Here is an 18951-nt window from a genome sequence, read left to right as displayed (position 1 = left end):
CATCATCTTCAAACATTGCCTAGATGAGATTTCCAACTCCAGCTTCGTTGTTGGAGATTGGTCCTTCTGGAGAATTGAGACTGACGTCTGCTTTGGTAATCGATTTTCCTTTTTTTACAGGCCAAAGGGATCAGACTGTGGCATTGTAAATGTCAATATTCCAACCAGTGGGGCTGAAATTGGAGGTGCCTTTGGTATGTCCCCCCATCCCTTCTCCCAAAAAATTGTTGAATGCTATTGGACCTACAGAAAGTTCCTAAATTTCCATGCAGATCCATAGATGGGGGTGGTCATAGTTTACAGATTACCTACACAATTGTGTCTGCTTTTGGATCCCTCCAGTCTCCCAGCTTTAGTCCAGGGTATTCGTAGTGTATTTTGATGTACAGATGGATCCTGTCTGCCCCATCCCACCCCATGGTCAGGCTGTAATAAATTGGGCACCATCTAGAACAATGATGACCAAACTTGGCCCTCCAGCTGTTTTGGGACTACAGCTCACATCATCCCTAGCCAACAGGACCAGTGGTCAGGGATGATGGGAATTGTAGTCCCAAATCAGCTGGAGGGCCAAGTTTGGCCATCACTGATCTAGAAGGAAGGGCTTCAGAGTTAGACATACATCAAACGCAAATGTTCCTATTTATTCAGCGCAAGTCAAAAAGATGCCTTATTCCAAGTTTTGGAGTAATTGTTTGTTGGAGTATTTGGAGTACAGTGGTACCTTGGTACTCGAACGGCTTGGCTCCCTAACAAATCGGCTTCTGAATGCAGCAAAAGTGAGTGTTCTGGTTTGTGAACGTTTTTTGGAAGCCAAACATCTGACGCGGCTTCCACTTGGGTGCAGGAAGCTTGTACAGCCAATCGGAAGCCGCGCCTTGGTTTTCGAACTGTTTCGGGAGTCGAACAGACTCCTGGAATGGATTAGGTACGAGACCCAAGGTACCGCTGTACAATGGAACCTCTGTTTTTGAGTGTCTCGGAAGCTGAACGATTCAGAAGCCGAATGCCGAAAACCTGGAAGTGAATTCTTCCGTTTTCAGGCGCGCCTCAGAATTCGAATGGCTTCTGAGGCACATTTCTCCATTTTTCTCAGTGGAATTTGCCGACCGCCTATTGTGCCTCAGTTGTTGAACGTTTCGGAAGTTGAACGGTCTTCCGGAACAGATTACGTTCAACAACCGAGGTACCACTGTATCTGTAGAAAAAATATGTAGCCTAGGCACTCCTGCTCTTCAATGCAATTTCTGTACAGTGGTACCTCAGGTTACATATGCTTCAGGTTACATACGCTTCAGGTTACAGACTCCGCTAACCCAGAAATATTACCCCGGGTTAAGAACCTTGCTTCAGGATGAGAACAGAAATCACGCCGCGGCGGCGCAGCAACAGTGGGAGGCCCCATTAGCTAAAGTGGTGCTTCAGGTTAAGAACGGACCTCCAGAACGAATTAAGTACTTAACCCGAGGTACCACTGTATAAGGTTTTCGTTCTCTAGTTGGAAGAATGTACTGAATATTTCTGGCTTCACGATGGAATCCCTGCTATCATGAGAGCTGTGAATTTGAGACGACTTGGGCATTTTCAGGAGGATAGAGGATGCTGAGATTGTTTAGCCTTCAGTGAGGAGAGGAAAGAGGCTGAATGTTTCTATAGTCTGTCTAGATATGAGCTTCTTTGAGAAGTGCAAAGCGACATTCCTTGGTTTTCAACCTGCAACATCTCTTACCATCCCCTTCTCCCTAGGCGGTAATAAACACACTGGCGGCGGAAGGGAATCTGGCAGCGATTCGTGGAAGCAATATATGAGACGATCCACTTGGTAAGAGCTCAGGGGTTATGGCCGTGTAAATATTATCCGAGTTGCACTTCCGGGGAAAGCCAAATAAGCAAAGCAAACCACAATGTAGCCTTAACCGTAAGTCTAAAGATGTTAAGGGGGGAAGGAACGCGAAAACATAATTTAATTAACCGAGTATATATCCAAAATCAAATGTCAACGTTCACCACAGCCTTCCTCCCTGCAGCTGTTGTTTTAAAAGTAACAAACAAGGCATGCTAAATGCATGTGCGCATCCTCTAACTTGACCCTAATTTACTGAGAATTGGATAATAATTTTGTGTCGTTTCATTTCTTTTTTTTAAAATGTTACATTCTTGGTTGAAAATAAAAAGTACAAAATCACAAGTGCAGAGTGAGGTAAGACACGCAAAAAAGGAGAACAAGCAGGAAATAGTCCCCACAAAAAACCAGACAGAAAAAAAGATACTGTGTAAAACACACACAAAAAGGGGGGGGGGAATTCTTATTGTAGTTAACCAGGCCTTAATTTAATAGTGTTATTTCAATTAAGAAACCACTACACCTATATGCCAGAGTGTGGTTTGCTGTATGACTTGTTCCATTAGTGTGATAGCACAGCACTAGAGGGAGCTGTTAATGTATAGCTTAATGTATTTGCATAACTGATTTAATTATATCTGCATTATTCAGGTCAGGAATAAGTCCAACTTGTTTATTTCCATCTTATGTGTCTCCATGTGTCCTTGTTATCCTGGCAACCTCAGAGTAGAGATGTGTACTGTCAGGAACTTTTCTGGCAGAAAATCCATCAGTGCTTTCCCCCCAAAACTGTGACATTAGTTTGAAGTTGCTTCAGGTTAATCCACATTCTCCTTATCTCTGTGAGAGTGTTTTTAGATCTACTTGCCTGCTGTGGGGAACAGGATTGTGGGCAAACAATACAGTCGTACCTTGGTTTTCGAACAGCCTAGTTCTTGAACGTTTTGGCTGCCGACCGATCAAAACCCGCAAGTGACTGTTCTGGTTTGGAATCCTGTTCTGGTTTGGAATCTTTTGGAATCCGAACGCCCGATGGGCTTCTGCGGATTCCGATAGGCTGCAGCCAATCAGAAGCAACACTTTGGTTTTCAAATGCTTTGGAATGGACTTCCAGAGCGGATTCCGTTCGACTTCCAAGGTACAACTGTAATAATAAAAATAAATTGTTGTTGTTGTTATTAACAGCAGAGCAGCAACTTGCATCTCATTCAATGATACGAATTCAGGGATGGGGAACTTGTGACTTTCCAAATGTTGGGCCTCCCGATTCCCATCAGTCCCAGCCAGCATGACCAGTGGTCAGGGATGATGGGAATTGTAGTCCAACAAGATCTGGAGAGCTGCAGCTTCTCCATCACTGTGCCAAACAGATCCAGAGATAATCCTGAAGCCATATGATATGCTGAATGAAAATGTAAATACAATAAATGGTTTCTAAAAGCAATAATGGAACACAAAATTGCAAAAGATGTTCTATGTTAAAAATGGCAGCAGAAAAACTGTTATACATTGTTGTTGTTGTTGTTGTTGTTGTTGTTGTTATTAGTTTCATTTCTTAATCACTTTATGCAAAGCATCCTGAAGTGATTTACAAAATAAAAATGTCTTTAAAAGCAGTTAAAACAATTGCATATGCAAAAATAATTTTAAAGAGCAGCTATAAACATTAAAAGCCCAATGTCTTCAATTTCTCCCCCCCCTTTTTTACATAATTTTTATTAAATTTTCTGTTTTACAATTTAGAATATTCATTCAAACAACCTTAAAGTATCGATGACTTCCCTTCTCTTTCCATGGTTCATTTTGAGTAGCATAAATCCCTGCATATTTTACATAAACGAAACCTTTCAGTATTCCATTAATACATCCATCAAAACTTATTTACACTGTTGAATTTATGCTGCCAGCGTTTTCATGTGTACACAATTTCCCCCCATATATTCAATAAACATTTTCCAATCTACTTTAAACATATGTTCTTCTTGTTCTCTTATTCTATATGTTAGATCTGCAAGCTGTGCATATTCCATCAGTTTAAGTTGCCATTCTTCTTTGTTTGGGACCTCGCTCATTTTCCATTTTGGGGCTAACAAAACGTGGGCTGCAGTAGCGGCCTACATAAATAACCTTCAATTTCGATCGAATTGTTTGATCCAGTAGGGTTCTTGGCTTTTCCTTTGCTCCTATAACCTGAATATTTTACTTAATGGCTGGAGCATCCCAGTCGAATGGGTGTGGTACAAATAATAAATTATTATTATTATTATTATTTATTAATTTTCAGTGACCAAATCTACTTTATCTGTTTATCTTTCAGCACCATCAATTACAGCAAGGATTTGCCTTTGGCTCAAGGAATCAAGTTCCAATAGCATCCTTGCAAATGTGCTACCCTGGCTGAACTTTGCGTTGAAGAGTCAAGTCCCCGTTGATTTGAAATGTTGGACGGAACTCCCTGAAATCATGTGGCGTTGAGGAGACTTGACTGATCCAGTGTCCCCGGAGACATACCAAGGGTCCCTTGTGGCCCCTGGCCCCAAATCCCTTTGCCGCGATAGCCGTATCAAAAAGGACTGCATTTTATGGAACCCAAGTACTCAAAAGGGTCTGGAGAGGAGGAAGGCTGAAAAAAAGCTGTCTTTGTGCTGCAGTGTGAGGACGGCGGGAACATTCTCCTACGTCTTATCTCTCGGTGCATCACAACACAAATATACAGGCATACCTCGTTTCATTGCGCTTCAGTTCATGGCCCTTTGCACATATTTTTCCTGGCCACTTCCAGGGTTAGGAAGCCCCACACCCCAAATGCCGCCCCACTTTTGGCCGCAGAAGTGGAGCTGAAGCCGTTTCCCCCCACCTCTGCCCCCGCAGCCAGGCGAGCCGGCTTAATAGACTATAGTACAGTGCAAACATAACTTTTATACACACTGGGAAACCCCTCAAAATTGTGTGACTTGCTTTATATTGCAAATTCGGCTCGCCGCAATATCTCCGAGGTATGCCTGTATATCATGCACTCCGTAATCGTCTGCCTTCAAACCGCCTTGCCATTGCTCCTACTGCTCAGCTCCCAATCTTACACAGACGACTGGAAACAGATTTTGGGGGGTGATTTTTGCATCCACCTCCTCCCCCCCGGGCCAATTTGGTCGACCCCCAGGTATGTCCCCGAGAGTTCCTTTCCAGAAATCCCAGTTAGGCAGAATATTTGCACACATTCTAATCATGGATCCTGGACTCTGACGCTGTACTTGAGTCCCAGCGAAGCACCTGTATCACTTTGAATTTTAGATCATGACCTACAAAATTCTACAATGCCGCCTGTGCCTGTTGCATTGGTCACGCACAACGAAACTGTGCCAAAGTGTATTGGAAAGTATTCCTATGTAGCTGGTTGCAATGCAGAAATAAAACTTCTACATTTCTTGCTATCCTGATCGACCTGCTTATTTATTTACTTGGGATCTCCAGTGTGCTGAAAAGTAATAATAAAAATAAAAATACTCTGGGGTTAGGCAGAATTTTTGTGCTCACAGTGTGTGGCTTGCGGTAAGATGAAATTCCTTTTTCTTAAAAACAAAACTGTAAAACAATGGGTATTGAAGGCCTGTGATATTTCTATGCAGTGCTATTTTTCTAGAAAAAGAGGTGCCGGAACTCACCATGAACAGAGAGGGACCAGAATTGAGTTAGTGAGTTCTATGTAAAAGTGTCTTCTTTGGCAATCATTCATAGCCGAGTAAAATTGTCTTCCATGAACACTGTCTTAACAGTGAGTCCGTAAGTGATTGTGGAGACCAATTCTGGATCCACAGTGGGGACATAGGTTTCCAGATGGGAGTTGATCACAGTGAGGGTTTGCCAAATGTACCTTCCTCTTAGCACGTTTCTCCCTTTCGTCCGGAGTTCGAATGTCTTCAAAGCTCATGACACACCTTTGGTCAAGGCTGTTCTCCAATTGGAGCACTCACAGGCCAGTGTTTCCCAGTTGTCGGTGTTTATACTACATTTTGTAGAAAGCATAAGACCAGGGGTCAGCAAACATTTTCAGCAGGGGGAGTCCACTGTCCCTCAGATCTTGTGGGGGGCCAGACTGTATTTGGGGGGCAGAATGAACAAATTCTTATGCCCCACAAATAACCCAGAGATGCATTTTAAATAAAAGCACACATTCTACTCATGTAAAAACACACCGAGTCCCAGACCATCTGCGGGCTGGATTTAGAAGGCGATTGGGCTGGATCCAGCCCCTGGGCCTTAGTTTGCCTGCCTGTGCATAAGACTAATGGCTGTTCACAGCAGTAGTAACTTCTTCCCAGTTTTTAATACCCCAGAGGGAAATAAATCCTTGGGTAACATACAGCTAAAGATACATTTGGAGGTGGAAATTATTATTGAACATGCGGTTGGGAGCAACGCAGAGGAAGGAGATGTTTAATCGGGTTTCAAAAAAAATATAAAAATCAGATCGGGTGGTGAGAGGGGCAAGGATGTGTTGGGTCCAGTCCTGCTGCTTCCTCAACAGATTCCCAGCACAGACCCTGCATAAGCTGCCTGTTTCTTTCCCTGCTCCCTGACCAGCCTGGGTCTCTCCAGGAGGGCTTCCTCAATCCAATCCGGGCCAAGCCTGGACTGAACCCAGTTTGGTTGGGGATGTGGGCTTCAATCAGATTGGACACACAGCTCTAGGAAGTGGCAGTCTTGCATACCCTCCAAGTGTCCCTCTTTTTCAGGGATGGTCCTGGATTCTCAGAAGCTGTTCCAGTTTCTTATTTGACCCCAAAATGTCTTGCTTTTCCTTGTTTAGTCGTGTCCGACTCTTCGTTACCCCATGGACCAGAGCATGCCAGGCACTCCTGTCTTCTACTGCCTCCTGCAGTTTGGTCAGACTCATGCTGGTAGCTTCGAGAACACTATCCAACCATCTCGTCCTCTGTCGTCCCCTTCTCCTTGTGCCCTCCATCTTTCCCAACATCAGGGTCTTTTCCAGGGAGTCTTCTCTTCTCATGAGGTGGCCAAAGTATTAGAGCTTCAGCTTCACGATCTGTCCTTCCAGTGAGCACTCAGGGCTGATTTCCTTCAGAATGGATAGGTTTGAACTTGCAGTCCATGGAACTCTCAAGAGTCTCCTCCAGCACCATAATTCAAAAGCATCAATTCTTCGGTGATCAGCCTTCTTTATGGTCCAGCTCTCACTTCCATACATCACTGCGGGGAAAACCATAGCTTTAACTATACAAAGCTTTGTTGGCAAGGTGATGTCTCTGCTTTTTAAGAGGCTGTCTAGGTTTGTCATTGCTTTTCTCCCAAAAAGCAGGCGTCTTTTAATTTTGTGACTGCTGTCACCATCTGCAGTGATCATGGAGCCTAAGAAAGTAAAATCTCACTGCCTCCATTTCTTCCCCTTCTATTTGCCACGAGGTGATGGAAACCAGTGGCCATAATATTAGTTTTTTGCCCCTATTTTCATTGGAGAATGGTTGGAGGCTATGGTAGGGCAGTCCTGTTTTCATCGGAGCAATGTTGGAGGTTATGGAGCTATGCAACCATACAGACGTTTATAAATGCTTAATTGCATTTTTATATATATGTTGGAAGCCGCCCAGAGCGACTGGAGCAACCCAGTCAGATGGACGGGTTATAAATAATAAAACTATGATGATGGTGGTGGTGGTGGAATAGGACGTCCCTATTTTCATCAGAGAAATGTTTGAGGGCATGGTTTTGTTTGCAGAAAGTTTGGTTACCAGGCCTTTGGGAGGGGAGGTTATTTCTGCATGCAGAGGAAGGAGGTGTATTGCGTCTAAAAAGCATTGCTGAAGAAATGCTCCAAGCTCAACATGCATCCAAAACTGCAGTTTGCTTGTCTTTGGCCTTCTGGTTCTCACTATTGCAGCTTTATCTAAGCTTGAATGAATGCCTAGCAACTAGGTGAAGCCCCAGGACCTCTTTGTCCCCATCAGTTTTTACAGTTCTTGTGGGCAATTCTGAACATCCTACAGTATCTGTAATTCTGATTAGGGATAGCCAATCCTTCTGACGGAAGGATGGTACAGTGGTACCTCAAGTTAAGTACTTAATTCGTTCCGGAGGTCTGTTCTTAACCTGAAACTGTTCTTAACCTGAAGCACCACTTTACCTAATGGGGCCTCCTGCTGCTGCTGTGCTGCCAGAGCACAATTTCTGTTCTCTTTCCGAAGCAAAGATCTTAACCTGAAGCACTATTTCTGGGTTAGCGGAGTCTGTAACCTGAAGCGTATGTAACCTGAAGCGTATGTAACCTGCGGTACCACTGTATTTTTGCAGCTACATGTAAGCAAATTAGGCAGATGTTGGGAGGGGGGGGAATGTTTTGATTCTCAAAATTCCTTGGGATGGCTTTTTAGCACAACAACTCCCATCATCCATTTGATGGTTTGCCATCCTGGCTGGGGCCAATGGGAGTCGTCATCCGAAAAATCTGGAGGGCACTAGGATAGGGAAGGCAAATTCTACCTCTTGGCTTTACAGTGTCCTCAGGGAAGAACAGCACTTTGGTTTGCTAGATAGCTTTTGCAGCCATTCCAGTGGGAAGAGCCCTTTCAAATGTGGCCTTCAGCAAATATTCTTGGCGTGGATTCCAACGTTGCAGATAAGCTTTTTTAGAAGAGCAGTATTTATGAGGTGCTAATGAAACAAAGACAAGTTTAGAGATACTGTAAACAAGTTGATGATCCTTAATTTCTGGTTTAATTATCAGAGGCTATTGAGTAGATTATAAACTGCAGTTGCTGCTAGTTGATCATTGTTCCCCGAGGAGCATTGTTTGAGTAGTTGTAAAATATGTCCTAGAGCTGCGACCGTATTAGGCGTTGCAAGGAGCTGCTTGCCACTTCGTGCAGCTGCTGTTTGCGTCTTCTGCTGTTGCTCAATTGCCATTGAGCACATAACAGCAGTGAATCCAGAGTGTTGAATTACATGGACGATCAATAATTCACCGGCCAGCACTGTATTTGCTTTCTGACAGGATGACCTTGAAGGAAATATTCTCTTCCCCTGGCATCTTTTAGAGGTTGGTCAATGAAACAGACACTCCACCGTATGCAACACAGTGCAAGAGGTGGTTTTGCACCCAGGAAAACTCTTGCAAGAGATTGCTTACCAGCTCAGTTACCTGCTAACACAGGCTTCCTCAACCTCGGCCCTCCAGATGTTTTTGGCCTACAACTCCCATGGTCCCTAGCTAGCAGGACCAGTGGTCAGGGATGATGGGAATTGTAGTCTCAAAACATCTGTGCTAACATTTTGTACATGCCAATGCCATGATTTATAGCACTGGGGAACATTTTTTTTTTTTCATTTTCTGTTGCATGAGATTTTTCAACTGTTCTTATATGTTCTTTCAATGCTGATTTCAAATCTAAAATATGCAAATATGACATATTGGCAAAAGTTGGAAATTGAAAGATAACTATAGCATGTACACGAAAATCGATTTCAGATTTGAAATCAGCATTGAAAGTACATATAAGAACAGTTGAAAAATCTCATGCAAAAGAAAATAAAAAAAAAATTATTCCCCAGTATACTGTGTATCCCAAGGGAATACATTTTTTTGCATACCTCCAACTGTACATGGATACACACATCATTTTAAATGCTATACATGTCATGTTCAGTGCTATATGTCACTTACGTTTATACTCATATTGTACTACTTTGGCTATGTGTTTAATAAAATATTGAATTCTTGCATTGTGAAAAACAAAGATTATGGTGAAAAGCGAAAAACATGAATCTATCCAAATAGTGTTCATGCACCATGTCATGTTATCAATGTGGTCTAGGGATGGGACAAATTTGTCTTCTCTCCTAATTTTTCCAACTTTAACATTCAGTTTACCGCATTTTCACATCCGTTTCTGAGTTTTAAAAAAATCCAAACACCACAAAATTTGTCAATAATTTAGTGTGCATTTCTCCTAATATACACATTTTGCAAACATTTATTCCTAATAATGTTTTCCTCCCCTCTATTATTTCCATTGTGATACACATTCACACACTTTCCCCTAACACAGAAACCTCTTTAGTTCCCTTTTTTGGCTGGAGAACTGCTTTGCAAAATTCAGAAAAGCACACATTTCGGAGGAAAACTCCATTTTGCTTTGCATGTTTCAGAAAGTGTGAATTTAATTCCCATTAAAATGCAAACCACACTGACTCTCTCCGCCATCCCTAGTGTAGTCAGTAGGAGGCTGGTCCTCCAACACTGTTACAGACCAACAAGTCCTGCTTTCTTTCCCCATGAAATTATAATTGTGCTAAGGATAGTTCCTCTCATTTCCCCAGAATATATATATATATATATATATATATATATATATATATAAAATATTCCAGGTTGGCTGCAAATTATTCCCCCTCCCCCAATATTGCTGCCATATCCTTATTTGTGAACACTGAACGAAGCTATTGTTTTCGTTTCCCTCTGATTCAGAGAGCCCAGGACTAATTATTATTATTCTTTTTTACAATCCTTTCTGCAGGTAGCAGCCACGTGCTTCAATTCTAACCAAATCATTGGGCTGAATACATTTGTGGCTTGGAAGTCAATTTACATTGTCTCGATGCTGCAGCTGGTATGAAATTGCTGATCTAGAATGCACCGGCAAATTTAATTCTATTTAATTTGGGCTTAGTTGGTGCCATGGGTATCTTTCATACCGTGGATGTTAAGTTAGCATTGCTAGAAAGGCAGCATTATAGCCAAGACTGGTTACTGAGGTTATGAATAGGCCACTTATCTGAGCCTGTATCTTATATTTGTGGGTTTGGCAGGTGTCACTGCTTACATTTCCGGAGTGAGCATGTGCATTTGAAAGAAAGGAAGAATATAACTTGCTAAATAACTGTCTTTACTCCATTAAAATACATGCTGCAACGACATATCCTCCAGCGAAAATAGGGACATCCTATTCCATACCCTGGGACGCAGGTGGCGCTGTGGTCTAAACCACTGAGCCTCTTGGCCTTGCTGATCAGAAGGCTGGGGGTTCAAATCCCCGCAACGGGGTGAGCTCCCATTGCTCGGTCCTAGCTGCTGCCAACCTAGCAGTTCAAAAGCATGCCCAAAAAGTGCAAGTAGAAAAATAGGTACCGCTCTGGCGGAAAGGTAAACGGTGTTTCCGTGCACTGCTCTGGTTTGCCAGAAGCGGCTTAGTCATGCTGGCCACATGACCTAGAAAAACTGTGGACAAACGCCGGCTCCCTTGGCCTGTAAAGTGAGATGAGCGCCGCAACTCCAGAGTCGTCCGTGACTGGGCTTAACCGTCAGGGGTCCTTTACCTTTACGCTTTATTCCATACCCTTCAACATTTCTCCAAAGAAAAGAGAGATGTCCTCTCCAACATGTTTCCGATGAAAATAGGGATGTCCCAAGGAAAAGCGGGACATTCTGGGATCAAATCAGAAACCGGGACGGCTTCTGCAAATCCAGGACCGTCCCTGGAAAATAGGGACACTTGGAGGGTCTGCAATAAATTTGTTATTCCTTAAGGTGCTATGAGAATCTCCCTCCTCTGCCTTCAAAACAGTCTAACACAACTATCACTCTAGAATAAAATAGGCAGTAGCTGCAACAATATTGTGCTGTTCCCCATTCATTCCTTTGCACAAGGTGTTAGCGGATAACTCCCAGGTCATTCCACTAATGTTTGAATGAGGATAGAATTTTTTTTGGGGGGGGGGTTAATATCCATAGATTAGATGAAAAATCAAGCTTAGAGGATGAGGATACACCAGTCCTGCGATGTGCTAATGGTTTCTTCTGTTATTATTTTGTAGCCTTTAGGTGTCACTGTTGGTCAGTGGGAAACATATACTTGATCCGTAGGAGGAGGAATGTTAGTTTTCTCGGTTCTCTCTTTTTCTTCTCATGAGGTCACAATGGATCAGCCTCTGCATTCATTAAGGCAGATGTGTGAAATGCAAGCCTCTACTTTTATGAGCTCTTGTACGTTCCAGCACAGCTGGGGACATTGGTTTGTGTTTTTTTTTAGTTGATAATTACATCTACTTCAGTCAGCTTAAGTCTCAGTTGATTAATATCATTCTGCACATACCCGCAGCTCCAACAAGTAAGATGAAAATAGCTTTTTTAGCTTTAACTGCAATCTAGCAGCCGTTTTCCGCCATGAACTGTACACCATATTGTTTTGGCAAATATACACAGGTGTGTTTGCTTACTCCCATGTAACAGGCAATCTGCCAGATTGTGCTGGTGCTAATGTTATTGCTGTTTGTTCAGCAAAAGTCACCAGGCCTGTCTCTGTTCTGTTTCTGAGTTCTTTTAGAACACCAATTAATCCGACACCTTTCTTTTTTCTGCTTTTTAAAAGCGAGACATGTCTGCTTGACTGAGGTTAGAAAAACGAACAAATACATTGAGGTAGGTAGGTGAGAATGCAAGCTGTGCCCCAAGGGCTTTGCTTCCTTGCAATCCTTTCCCTAGTTTCCTGCTTAGAAACTAATGACTGGGTTGGTGAACTGGGCAAGCATGTATTGTGCCTGCCTTTGCTATTGAAGAATTGATACGTTTCTGCAACGTGGTGCTTTTCTGTACTGCTGGGACAAATGATCAAACCACTCCAACAGTCTCTGTGGAGCTACTGGCAGCGAGTAGGAATATTGGAGAATTCCGATGGAAATGGGAGCGGACTTTGTGTACTAAGTCCAGAACGGAAGCAAACCCAGTGAATACAATTGGCGTTTGTTGTTTTCAGCCTGCAAACAGTGTGTAATTGATGACTCTCCACTACCCCACTTGCATGGCATGGTTTAAACCACTGAGCCTCTTGGGCTTGCTGATTGGAAGGTCGCCGGTTCGAATCCATGCAATGGGGTGAGCTCCCGTTGCTCTGTCCCAGCTCCTGTCAACCTAGCAGTTCAAAAGCATATCAGCACGAGTTGATAAAATGGGTACCGCTGGGTTGGGAAGGTAAACGGCATTTCCGTGCACTCTGGTTTCCGTCATGGTGTTCCAGAAGCAGTTTAGTTACGCTGGACACATGACCTGGAAAGCTGTCTGTGGACAAACGCCGGCTCCCTCGGCCTGAAAGCGAGACGAGCGCTGCCACTCCATAGTCACCTTTGACTGGACTTAACCAGTCCAGGGGTCCTTCACCTTTGCCTACCTTTGCATCAAAATAAATGTTGTGGAATAATGTAACAGCTATGTAAAATTCCCCCACCGTGGGCAGCGAGACAAACAGCACAGTTTTTGTTAGAAGCCGAATTGCAGCACAAGAGAGACAGCGCTGCATGCAATGAACATTGGTGAGAATGGAAATTGGTGCCTTCTTACATCCCTGGTGGGGAACATCTCATGATTGGGGAGCAGGGGAAAAGTTCTGTTGTTCAATGTGTGTCTGCAGGTTAGGTCGAAGTGCGAGGTGGAGCTAGTGGACTATATAAGGGGTGCAGGGGTCATGTTTTTGTTTGCTCACTTGCCCTGGGCAAGAATACTCACTTGAATCAGTTTGATGAGGTTTCCTTCTCTGCTGTAATTTAAATGTCACTCTGGTCCATCCATGTATTGTGCACTGCCTCTTTTTATTACCTGTTCTGGTTGCAGATGAATCTTAAAACATTGCGGCATAAACCAAAGACTGCCACTCCTTATTAATCGGCTCTCCGAGGAAGAGAGGCAAGAGATGTCTCCTTTACTGCTGTAACTAGCTCCAAAACCCATGGCATGGTAGAGCTCTGCAATATGGAAAAAGCAGCAAGGACAGACCTCTCCGCACCCTAGTTTTCGGCTTGCAGTGTGCATTCCACATTCAAACTTCCTGAAATGGTGGACCGAAAGCAAATTGAAGGATTTACTGACTGTATTTGTACAGGAGTGGCTGCTAGTGAGAATTATGTATATGTCTCCCCTTTGTTATTTATTTCGGTTCTGGAAGTGCTATTGAACATGATTAGAGGGGATCGGTTGGTGGAAGGAATTCAGGTCGGACAGAAACAATACAAATTAAAAGCTTTTGCAGATGACCTGGTTTTGACCCTGCAGAAGCCAGAGCCCAGTACGAAAAGAGTATTACAACTGATTAATGACTTTGGTCGGGTGGCTGGATTTAAATTAAATAAACAGAAAACTAAGGTTTTGGGGAAAAATTTGACTGATACAGAGTCAGAACGGTTTCAGAATGAGACGGAACTTAATGTGGTTAAAAAAGTAAAATACCTAGGGGTAAACATAACAGCAAAAAATCTAAGTCTATTTAAGGACAACTATGAAAAATGCTGGACAGAAATTAAGAGAGACTTAGATAGTTGGTCAAAATTGAAACTTTCTTTGTTAGGCCGAATTGCTGCTATTAAGATGAATGTATTGCCAAGGATGTTGTTTTTATTTCAAACACTTCAGGTTTTGGACAAAACGGAGTGCTTTCAGAAGTGGCAGAGAGATATTTCTAAGTTTGTCTGGCAGGGCAAAAAGCCCAGAATTAAGTTTAAGATATTAACCGATGCAAAACAAAGAGGGGGCTTTGCCCTGCCAGACTTAAAGTTGTATTACGAAGCCGCAGCGTTCTGCTGGCTAAAAGACTGGCTACTTCTTGAAGACACTGATGTGTTAGATCTGGAAGGGTTTAACAATGCTTTTGGATGGCATGCATATTTATGGTATGACAAGGTTAAAGCAAATAAGGCCTTTAAGAACCATATTGTCAGAAAATCACTGTTTAATGTCTGGACAAAATATAAAGACTTGCTGGAAAATAAAACACCAAGGTGGCTTTCACCTCTGGAAGCTAAGGCCCGGAAAAGACCCAATATGGAGGCTAAATGGCCAAAATATTGGGAAATACTAGAAAAGGATGGAGACAATTGGAAATTGCAGAGTTTGGAGAAAATGAAAGACAAAGTGCGAGATTGGTTACATTACGCTCAGATTAAAGAAGTTTTTAAAAATGATAAGAAACTAGGGTTCCAGGTGGAGAAATCGAAACTAGAAACAGAATTGTTAGAACCAAAGATTAAGGTACTTTCAAGGATGTATAACTTGCTGTTGAAATGGAATACACAAGATGAAACGGTTAAATCGGCTATGATAAGGTGGGCACAGGACATTGGGTATAATATCATGTTTGAGGACTGGGAAAGGTTGTGGAGTAATGGATTGAAATTTACTGCACGTAACGCTCTGAAAGAAAATGTAATGAAAATGATTTATAGATGGTATATGACCCCAGTCAAAGTTGCAAAAATTTACCACCTGTCTGATAATAAGTGTTGGAAATGTAAAGAGTGTGAGGGAACGTTCTTCCACCTCTGGTGGACTTGCCCTAAAGTGAAGGCGTTCTGGGAAATGATTTATAATGAATTGAAAAAGGTATTTAAATATACCTTCACTAAGAAACCAGAGGCTTTCCTTTTGGGTATTGTCGGCCAAGGGGTGGCAAAGAAGGACCAGACATTTTTTATGTATGCAACAACAGCAGCAAGGATACTTCTCGCAAAACACTGGAAAACTCAAGATCTACCCACACTGGAAGAATGGCAGATGCAACTGATAGACTACATGGAACTGGCTGAAATGACCGGCAGAATTCGTGACCTGGGAGAAGAGAGGATTGAGGAGGATTGGAAGAAATTTAAGAATTATTTACAAAAACATTGTAATTTGAGTGAATGCTAAATAAGATGCTAGACCAAAATAACTGAGCACCACTAAATTTAGAAGTTTTTAAGAAAATAAGTAAGACTGTGAAAATTTAACTCCTTTCGAGAATTATAAGATTATGAAATATAGAAGGGATATAAGAATCTAAATAAGATGATAAATTGCTGACAAAATGTTACAACGATGAAAGTGGGAGCGGGAGATGTGAGGAAGTCCAAAGAAAATGTGAAACTATGTTAAAACAAATGTTATATTGTTTATTATGTTTATTTCTATTGTAAAACCCAATAAATTGCTTTAAAAAAAAAAAAAAAAAAGAGAATTATGTATATGAACGAGCCAAACGCCCTCCTTAGTCTTGCTGAGGCAAATCAAAGCTTTCAGACTGCTTTGCAAACATAAAGGTAACTCTTGATTAAAAGCTCGCATATTTACAGCAAGAAATGGCATCAAATATAGATAGAGAAAGTATAAGGTACAAATATTAAGTGGCTTATCCGTTGTCAGCACAATCCTATGCCTGATAGCAGAAATCCCACAGAATTGCTGCCTGCCCCTCGGCTGCACAGATTCAAAGTCCTAGACTTTAATAAATATAATAACCATATTTATGGCACTCAGCTGATAAATGTAGGGGAACATAAGTAGCCAGAAAGAGGAAATGTGAAACATTATTGAAGGACTAAAGCATTATCTTAATTTCCCTAAATAATTACAGTCGTACCTTGGTTGACGAACACCTTGCGACTCGAACGTTTTGGCTCCCAAACGCCACAAACCTGGAAGTGAGTGTTCCGGAGTGTTCCATTGGAATTCCGGTTTGTTTCTTTGGAACCCGAACATCTTACACAGCTTCTGCGGCTTCTGATTGGCTGCAGGAGCTTCCTGTAGCCAATCCGAAGCCACGCCTTGGTTTCCGAACGTTTTGGAAGTCGAACAGACTTCTGGAACGGATTTCATTCAGCTGCCGAGGTATGACTGAACTGGGTAAAATCCCTCAAAGAGAGCCTTCCCAGGATGATGTTACTTCTGTGTCAAGATATATTTAAATATCTGCTCATTTTATGACACTTTTGCCTCGGTGATTGTATAATATATTTTTATGACATATTATCTCAAGACAGCAGTGTTTGAAGGCAACGTTCAAAGTTTCCAGGTAGACTGATTTCAGCTGGTCCGAAGCGGTACATCTGTTTTTATGCCTTTCGTAATATGTAGCTAGGTAAGTGCATAAGGAAAAATCCTGCTGAATCAGGCGAATGGCTCGTCTTGTCCAGCATCCTGATCTCACAGTGGCCAAGCAGACGCCTCTTTTGATAAACCCATAAGCAGGATCCGATCCCCCACACATTTCCCTTTCCTGTGGCTTCCAGAAACTGGCATTCAGAAGCATCAAAGGGATGGACACCAAAAGTGTGTTTGTCTCCCTTTCTTTTTTTGCTGACTTTTGACCACGGAAGGGTCAAGTTGCCAAGGGTTTTATTGTGTTATTATGCATTCTAGTATCACCGAGTAATAAACACGAACAATTGACCAGAGTGCAAACTGTTCCCTTCTTTATATTTTCTAAGCAGTTGGTCCCTTACCTTTCCCGCCCCGACCTGGCCACAGTGATCCATGCAACTGTCACCTCCAGGCTTGACTACTGTAACACGGGGCTGCCCTTGAAACTGTCCCAGAAACTCCAGCAGGTGCAGAATGCTGCAACGAGGCTCCTCACGGGGTTCCTGCCATGGGAGCATATTCACCCAGTGCTTTTCCAGCTGCACTGGCTCCCGGTGGAGTATTGGGTCAGGTTTAAGGTGCTGGTTTTGACCTTTAAAGCCCTTTGTGGCTTAGGGTCCTTGTATTTACAGGACCGTCTCTCCTGGTTTGTCCCGCAGAGGACCTTAAGGTCCATGAATAATCATAGTTTAGAGGTCCCGGGCCCTAAGGATTATCCTCCACCAGGGCCAGGGCCTTCTCAGTGATGGCTCCGACCTGGTGGAATGCTCTGTCCTATGAGACCAGGGCCCTGCAGGATTTAACTTCCTTCCGCAGGGCCTGTAAGACAGAGCTATTCTGCCTGGCTTTCAATTTGAACTTAGCCTGATCTTTTATTCCCCTTCCCCTTTTTATGAAGATTACCCACTCTGGGATCCCACAGCTAATTCTCCCCTGGTCTCCTTGCTGGCTCAAATAGGACTAACTTAGCCAGCTAGCCCTGGTGATCATTTAATGTTTATTGGATGGATTTCCCCCCTAAATTGATTTTTGAATTCTGAACATATTGTTATTAACATCTTATACTGTATTTTATGCTGTTTTTTTGTTGCATTAATTGTTTTAAATTTGTTGTTAGCCACCCTGAGCCTGTTTTTCTGAACCGGGAAGGGTGTGGTATAAATAAAAAAATATTATTTATTATTATTATTATCCATTGTGCCACATTGGTATTCAGTTTCTTTATTTTGACGCACAGATGGATCCTGGAAAAATTAAGGTGTGAAATAATTCACCTCCCTTATAGCATACCAATCCGTCTTTCGTACTATTGTAACACTGTGGTCTGAGACATTATGCTGACGAGGCAAGGGTTATGTCTAATTCTACACATTTATTTCAGGCTAACGTTCGGCATAGGTTGCAGCCTCCAGTTCTTTCACTTTTATATTGGAAAGACCCATTTTCTACATATCTGTGACTACCACAAAGGAGAGAGTTAATTTTTAATTTTTCACTTGGCAGCACATTCAAATTATTGCCTTCCAATCTCCTGCTAAGCACTGGCAAGATGCCTTCTCAATGGAAAATTACCTCATCAAATCCTATTATTTAAGAGTACAGGAACTGGCAATTGCCTTAACATTCTTGACCTGCATCTGTTCTATCTATCTTGTCAAAGCTCAACACAGTTGTTTAGGGAGAGTGGATATAGTCCCCTGCTGAAATAAACTTGCTTAAGCGAGGTCGCATTTTGCTCCTTGCTTATCCTACTTTTCTATTAAAAAACAATCAAGCCTGGTAATATAAATAATAAACCCATGCAACTAGCTTAAGGGGGGGGGGGAGGAGTTTTAAACAGAACAGCCTAGCAGACAAATGTTGTATAATGATAGCAGTAGTGCCCTAAAAACACTGATCGGAAAATAAAAATTGTTGGTGCCCACGAAAAAGCAAACAGAGAATGAAGTGTGGGGTGGACCCTTCTGGGGAGAGCATCATGCTAAATGGTAGTAGTAGTAGTAGTAGTAGTAGTAATAATAATATATTTACACCCTGCCCATCTGGCTGGATTTCCTCAGCCACTCTGGGCGGCTTCCAAAAATAGATTACAAATACATTAAAACATCAGTTCCTGGGTCCTGCTTTACTGCGCTTGGTTGGCAGGCCTGCTGAGTCACATGCCGCACTACTTTTGCAGGATACAGATCCTTCTGTAACTCTGCAGGTGGCGAGATTC

At 42.5% G+C, this 18951-nt stretch overlaps 1 protein-coding gene across 1 annotated transcript in view; it reads left to right on the top strand.

The window, feature by feature from the left end:
* Positions 1 to 5274, top strand: part of ALDH7A1 (aldehyde dehydrogenase 7 family member A1) — a 29082-nt gene extending 23808 nt beyond the window's left edge. Inside the window, exons 16-18 of the mRNA XM_080972794.1 lie at positions 121 to 194; positions 1747 to 1822; positions 4161 to 5274. Coding sequence (XP_080828920.1) covers positions 121 to 194; positions 1747 to 1822; positions 4161 to 4215 — 205 coding nt within the window. The 3' untranslated portion in view covers positions 4216 to 5274. The remainder of the gene's footprint in view (positions 1 to 120; positions 195 to 1746; positions 1823 to 4160) is intronic.
* Positions 5275 to 18951: the final 13677 nt, after the last annotated feature.

Source organism: Podarcis pityusensis (genome assembly GCF_964106645.2).
Source record: "Podarcis pityusensis genome assembly, chromosome: 11".
Lineage (NCBI taxonomy): Eukaryota > Metazoa > Chordata > Lepidosauria > Squamata > Lacertidae > Podarcis > Podarcis pityusensis.
Note: the sequence above shows the minus strand (reverse complement) of the source record. Positions and strands in the feature narration are given on the sequence as shown.